This window comes from Hylaeus anthracinus, unplaced genomic scaffold (genome assembly GCF_026225885.1).
Source record: "Hylaeus anthracinus isolate JK02 unplaced genomic scaffold, UHH_iyHylAnth1.0_haploid 12002, whole genome shotgun sequence".
Taxonomy (NCBI): Eukaryota; Metazoa; Arthropoda; class Insecta; order Hymenoptera; family Colletidae; genus Hylaeus; species Hylaeus anthracinus.
Window position 1 is genome coordinate 7400062 of NW_026534349.1, and position 6728 is coordinate 7406789.

The window sequence follows — 6728 nt, forward strand, 5'->3', positions numbered from 1 at the left end:
GTAACTGCTTGAGATACTTTTCGTAATGCTACTTGAAAAAAATGGGGACTAAGCAATCCATGCTTATTTAATCAAGGGATACATGATTTTTAAACGAATCGAGACAGTATATCGTAACGTTTAAACCAGGTGGAAAATTGACACCTGGCGATTACGTAAATCTACGAGCAAAAGAATGCGCGTAGATGCGAGTTGTTTCTATTTCAGCGGAGTGGAATCGTCATTAGGGGTATTTTGAAAGATCGTTGGCAAACCGTTTAGTAAACTATAACGTAGTCAGCGTTGCTGTTTTATTGTCACGGTTAGCGTTCTTCAAACACCTTCGAAATGTATCGGCCCTGAAAAATTCTTCCCTTCCGCGAGAAAAGTTTAAAGAACACTAATTAACAAGCGACGGAGCGACAAGCGAGCACTCGTAAAGCGTAAGCGTACATGCAAAGCTCAAAATGCCAAGCCACCGTTTCGTGTTGTTGTGTCGTCGTGTCGTGTAAAACGTAAATTTATGCGCTGCTGCACGTCGACACGGGTCTGACGAATCGTTTCAAGACTCGCCCACAGTTTCGTGTTGTTTCGTATTGGGCAGAGTATCGCGATTCGCGCCAAATGCTTCTTTTCCTGGTGGCTATTGTTGCTCGTTCAGAGAATGTTGTAAATAGCCAACAAATAGACGGCAGTGTCTATTTCAAGACGGGTAGACAATTTAATATACAAATGGATAGCCCATTTTCAGTATGAAATCCAAGTTGTAGACTCTAACGTGTGGGAGGATTCTCGATGGGCCAAGGTGCTTTTGAAGGTTTTTAGAAACTGCAAACTTTGAGCAAAAATACGACTTGGACAATGAACTTACTGCCAGTTTCTTAGACTGGCATGCGGTCTGAACATTTACGCAAGGAAAGGTTTTATTCGAAACGGATGAAGCCTTATTCCCTGCTATATACGAATACTCGCGTTGAACAATCGATGCTTGGTTAGAACCTTTAATATCGAGCTAAGTCTATCCTTAAATATTTATGAGACTTTCGCGATCCGGTTTCATCCGTTCAGATGGAATTCAGAATTAGATTTCGAGAATTTCTACGTCGAGTATTATGAAAATACAATTTATCGGCGAAAAGACAGGTTTCATTCTTTACAGTTAGTCGCAGTAGACCAACGAGTGTACAAAATGTGAATCGAATCCATAGAATCCGTTAATTTTTAATAGGATCCTATAATCTGGACTTTACAAGACACATTTATCATTCAAGGTGCATCAGGATTGTCGAGGAACTTTCAAAACGTAAATCGTCGAGTGGTTTACTTACCTTCGCATCGTAAACCTTGCCGGAACAGTCCGTACAGCAAGGAACCGCAGTGGTCGCAAAAAGTTGGCGACATGAAACTGTGGGGCCGAAACCTGTGAGGCACATCTACCTTGAAACGCTCCCTCAAGTACTGCCATTAAACAAGTATCAACAGAATTAAAATCAGGAATATCGCAGAGGGATGAACGCTCAACGTATGCTTATGACTAAAAAGTACCTCATGTAAGGGGGGAAGTAGCTTTGGGACTACGTTTTTTTTAGCGAATTGCATGAATTTTTTTAGCAATAAAAGAATGTATATAATTTAATATATTCAAGTAAATAATGTAATTTTTTGGAAGTATTCCTCAATGAACCTAAATTGCCTCTTAAAAAATTACTTATAAAAAGATACTTTAAACAATTATATTATTCCAAATGTAGGTTCTTATAGAAGAAAGACATGGCTTTAAAGTAAATTTAAATCCCTTTTGATTTCAGATGAAAACTGTGGCCTCTAGAACGTACGCAAAACCGCTATCAGTTTGATAGTGACCTCCGATAGGTGGCAGCTGATGTCTTCCACATTTTCCGAAGAAATACTTCCAAAAAATTACAATATTTACTTGAATATATGTATAAGATCTTCTCAAAGTTTCATTAAATTATATGCATTCCTTTCTTGCTAAAAAAATTCATGCAATTCGCTAAAAAAACGTAGTCCTGAACCTATTTACCCCCTTAAGAGAATTGAATAATGCTACGCTTATAACAATTATATCGTACATTTTGCCACCTAAGTTTCAACATGTAACCAATGAAATAAATATGATTGCAGAATGGGCCTTGGTAACAAAATGTCAACCAAGAAAAAATAGTTGAAACCAAAATCGGCAACATATACCCGTAAAGTCAGGACGAATATAAAATATTGGTGGAGACCTCGTCGTCAGCAAGATTTCCCTAAGAAGAAACACAATCATGAGTTATCGAGTAAAAGAAAGGATGAAATACGTGGTATGGCTACGGCGAATGCCAAAAAACCTTCGCATATATTCGATACAAGTAAATGAATCAATTTTCTATATCAACGATCTCTCTAAAATCAATCTGTAAGTAAAAGAAACGTTAAATGTCAATACTTACGATCGTGTTCTCGGATTCCCTGCCGCTCTCCGGGCACTTAGTTAACAGCTTATCGTGGCACTTCTTGTGCACCGCTGTTTGGCAGGCTGAAATGCAAGATGTAATATTAATAGGCGCGTAACACGTACCAGGCAGCATACTTGCAATTTAACGCGGAAAAACTGGTCATAGGTTTGGTATTTACCTTGGCACTGGTATCCTTGCTTCCCGAATCCCCTGCAACAGAGAATATGCTTCGGATTAATCAGGCAACGCGTTTGCTGGGAAACAGCCGATACTTGACTAATGTCTGTCTATTTTTAGGCGTCTACCGCGTATCAAACGTACGTTCTGACCGTATTTTATGATAAATCGAGATACTCCCTCGTTACCAGCCAACTGCGCGTTTGAACGTCAATTATCGTTAAAGTTTTGTTAATGCGAGAAACCACTTTCTACAAAGTTGCTTAGGTGACTAGTCCAGTTGTAGGAGAATGTTTTAGTTAAGTGAGTTTAGCCATTTCTCAATAATAGAGTAGTTTACTGAACTTTTGGACCAGTTTTCAATTTATTGAAACTGTGCTCTTCAACATTTGTATCGACTCTATACTTTCGAAGCCATTTGTTAAAACTATACCAATCTAACTCTGTACTGAACTATCCAGTTTACTTATGATAATCCAGAAAGCAGTTTGATACGCAAAGCATTAAAAAAAAAAAAAGAGAAATAGCGTACCGAATAAAGTTTAGAAGAAGAAATGGTCCAAAAATGGGCTACCACTTTCATTTTGATACCCACTGGTGTACCTATCCACTCAAAATGGATACTTATGGTGTTACTTACTTCTAAAAACTACCCCGAATGTGCAAGAAATTATAAAATGCACACAGTATGCAATACAAAAATATTGAAAGTTCATATTATAATATTTGCAGAGTAAAATAAATTCCTATTAAGGTTCAATTTTTGTAGGCACGTTTGCAAAGATTTTATTTTGCACAAAGATTCAATCTACTGATCATTGTAAGTTTCCCAAATCACATAATCCAAAATAAGTAATAGCAGTCCGTATTTAGACCCTAGCCCATTTTCGGACCACTTTCTCAAACTATTATATTCTTTTTAGAATCTAATACAGTTGAATATTACCAAAGAAAGTCTTTGCAGAAGGCGCAGAAAGTCGGTTGCCTGAAAAACTTGGCGACTAGTCTGTGGCCTCGTACAACGTGCACTTTGTTGTGCTTGACGGCGCCTCTTCTTTTGGTAATCGCACCGCCGACGTTGTTCTCGTAGGACGATGATGCTGACGCCACAGCGATGTCCCTTCGCGGTACTCTCGTCTTGTATACGTAAGTCTTTCCAGTGGACGTGGTTGGTGGCAGTTCGGCTGGGTTTAGAACAGGGATCCGTGTCCTGAAAGCATTGTTAAAGTAAGAATCAATCAGGATTTTCAAATTCCATATATTTATATATGAAAATTGTCGGCCTTCAGCACACACAATGCTTGCGAAAGCATTGACCAGCAATTTATGATGATATTATGGTCGGGTGAGCGTGCCGGCCATTGACGAGTGGAAATATTCTCCTTTAAAAAATATTCCTTAATAATTTCAACAGCATGTATCGCATGTATTACTAGGAGCGATATCTGTTATCTTCGTGGTCCCTTCGATGGAATAACTTTACGTACCGGGTGGCTCACCTGTACGTGTATCCTTCAGCGCCCACGCGAGCCTGCGGGCTTCTGCGATCCACGGAAGTCTTCCGACCAGCTGCGGGACCGCCTCCCGCGTTGCGCCTCTTCGCGTGGGTGCCGCCTGTGAACATCATCTTCCACGGATTCGCTTCCCAGTTATCGCAGCGGATCTTCTATCCACCCAACCGTTGGACGATCTCTGCTAACAACTGTTTCTGCATCGTAGTCGAGAGTTTCAAAGTTTCAACTCGAAACCGTCCTATTCGTCACACGCGTATCGATCGACTCCAAACCGCGACCATACTCGTCTTAGCGCGTCTGATGCTCGCTATAGCAGCGGACCTTCCATTCTCCAGATCGCGGCGGCAACCTTTTCAATTTCCTGATACGTAACACGCGAATTCCTGCAACGATCGCCGCGTAACGCGAGAAGAATTTTCGCCCGTCGCTCGACATCCTCGTTCGAACGTCTCGACGCATCCTCGAGCTCGATCGCGACTTGTTAATTCTCAGTTTCGCAAGAGGAGTACCGATGGCTCGTCACATGGCGCTCGGGAGACAGTGGAACGTAGCGGAACGAGTTTGGGGATACAAGAGCAACGGTTGTTATTTGGTCGGAGACGAGAAAAGATTGGCAAATCCTCGCGAACAACGGAGACGACACTTAGCAACGATTCGATTAGTTGGCAAACAGCCTTTCAGAGATTCGAATACAGGGCAGCACTGTCCCTCCTGTCCTTGATGACAATCTAAAAAAAGGTCGACTATCAAAAATGTACGCTTCCGGTTGGAGGCACTGGGCTCTTCAGCAACCGCTTCCCCTCACCCCACCTACTCGCCCTTCTAACTCTTACTCTCTCCCTCTCCCTCTCTCTTTCTCTCTTTGTCACACACGATTTTGACAAATTGGAAGAATGACTAATCCGCGAAAGAGGAAGCGTTACGTCGGAGATATGTTGCCTTTAGGCGAAGGAAAATAACGTCTCTTCTTTTTCTTCTGGTCTGCGAATTCGGACCTCGTCCACCTCGACCGATTCGTCCACCTCGATCTATGGATTCGTTGCTTCGACAGGGATATCTCGCGGCCAAAAGTAGCGCCAGCAATGTTTAAACGTCAGCCTAGCGGCTCAGCTTCTCGCGCACCGTCCGACCGATACACTTGAACCAGTACTTTTCATTTTTCTCCAACGTTCAAACACTGTGCTGCCGCAGGATTCCATCACTATCTCGAACGAAGGTCCATGGATCATCGGATGGACGTTGACGAACGGAGAAACTGGATTTTTACGCCTAAAACGTTGTACGTTTGCACGAAACTCTCGAATCTATAAATATCAGTCTGTTGAATGCTGCCCGCCATCGGTATTTCTACCGCCACTAGTGGCAAATATTCAAACCCTCGCTCTTCAACGCGTCTTCCAGCCTGGAAAAACTGTTTATTTATTAATTTAATATATAGTATAATTGGAAATTTTTGTAAAATTCCGTCTTACTGTTCTTACAGGCTGGACCTTTACTTTGGGAGACCAAACATTGTTAAGTTTTTTTTTACGTAGTCCTGTAGATTTCAATGAGTAGAATCCGAAAATGTTAGATTTTAACCGACTTCGAAAACGAGGAGGTTACTCAATTTGTACATGTATTTTTTATTTTTTTAATGTCTGTTCACCGATTACGCCGAGATGGCTTGATGAATTGGCGTGAAACCTCTTGCATCTTGTCAAATATTTCTTCCAGTTGGTCGCGTAAAAGAAACATTTTGTGATTTGTCATTTTTTACCCGTTTTTTTTTTTAGCAGAAACATTTTGTCTTGCTTCTTACTCCGATGATTGGTCGAGAGTTTCTGTTTCTGGAATATCTTCTTAACGAAGACTCGAGCATCATTTTCGATACGGAAAAATTGTTTCAACGCCAGCTCCCCCGCAGAACAAGCCTTTTCAAGGACCACCAACAAAAGTCAAATACAACAGCAAAAGTCGGTAATGCAGAGTGCTCAGTCTGTAATGCAGATTGCTCTGTCGGTAATGCAGAGTGTTCAGTCGGTAATGTAGCTTGCTCTGTCGGTAATGTAACGTGCTCGGTCGATAATGCAAATTGCTCTGTCGGTAATGCAGATTGCTCTGTCAGGAATGGAGATTGCTCTGTCGGTAATGCAGAGTGCTCAGTCTGTAATGCAGATTGCTCTGTCGGTAATGCAGAATGTTCAGTCGGTAATGTAGCGTGCTCGGTCGATAATGCAGATTGCTCTGTCGGTAATGTAACGTGCTCGGTCGATAATGCAAATTGCTCTGTCGGTAATGCAGATTGCTCTGTCGGTAATGCAGAGTGCTCTGTCGGTAATGCAGAGTGGTCTGTCGGTAATGCAGAGTGCTCCGTCGATAACGCAGATTGCTATGTCGGTAATGTAAATTACTCCGTCGATAATGCAGATTGCTCTGTCGGTAATGCAGAGTGTTCAGTCGATAATGCAGATTGTTCTGTCGGCAATGTAAATTACTCAGTCGATAATGCAGATTGCTTTGTCGGTAATGTAACGTGCTCTGTCGGCAATGCAGATTGTTCTGTCGGTAATGCAGAGTGCTCAGTCGGTAATGCAGAGTGTTCAGTCGGTAATGCAGA

General features: G+C 41.8%; 1 protein-coding gene across 1 annotated transcript; it reads right to left on the reverse strand.

Annotated features, from left to right (window-relative positions):
• Window positions 1-1299: 1299 nt before the first annotated feature.
• Window positions 1300-5914, reverse strand: LOC128891661 (putative protein kinase C delta type homolog). Its single transcript, XM_054151334.1, has 5 exons — window positions 4115-5914; window positions 3562-3825; window positions 2617-2648; window positions 2433-2518; window positions 1300-1437 (listed from the first exon to the last, which is right to left on the reverse strand). The coding sequence occupies exons 1-5, from the start codon at window positions 4240-4242 to the stop codon at window positions 1300-1302; spliced, it is 648 nt and encodes a 215-aa protein (XP_054007309.1). The 5' UTR covers window positions 4243-5914.
• Between the last annotated feature and the right edge of the window lie 814 nt (window positions 5915-6728).

Coding starts and splice junctions, on each gene's coding strand:
- LOC128891661 (XM_054151334.1), bottom strand. CDS start 4,242: ATGATGTTCACAGGCGGCACCCACGCGAAGAGGCGCAACGCGGGAGGC. Junction 3,826..4,114: donor GCTGAAGGATACACGTACAG/GTGAGCCACCCG, acceptor CAATGCTTTCAG/GACACGGATCCCTGTTCTAA. Junction 2,519..2,616: donor GCAAGGATACCAGTGCCAAG/GTAAATACCAAA, acceptor CTTGCATTTCAG/CCTGCCAAACAGCGGTGCAC.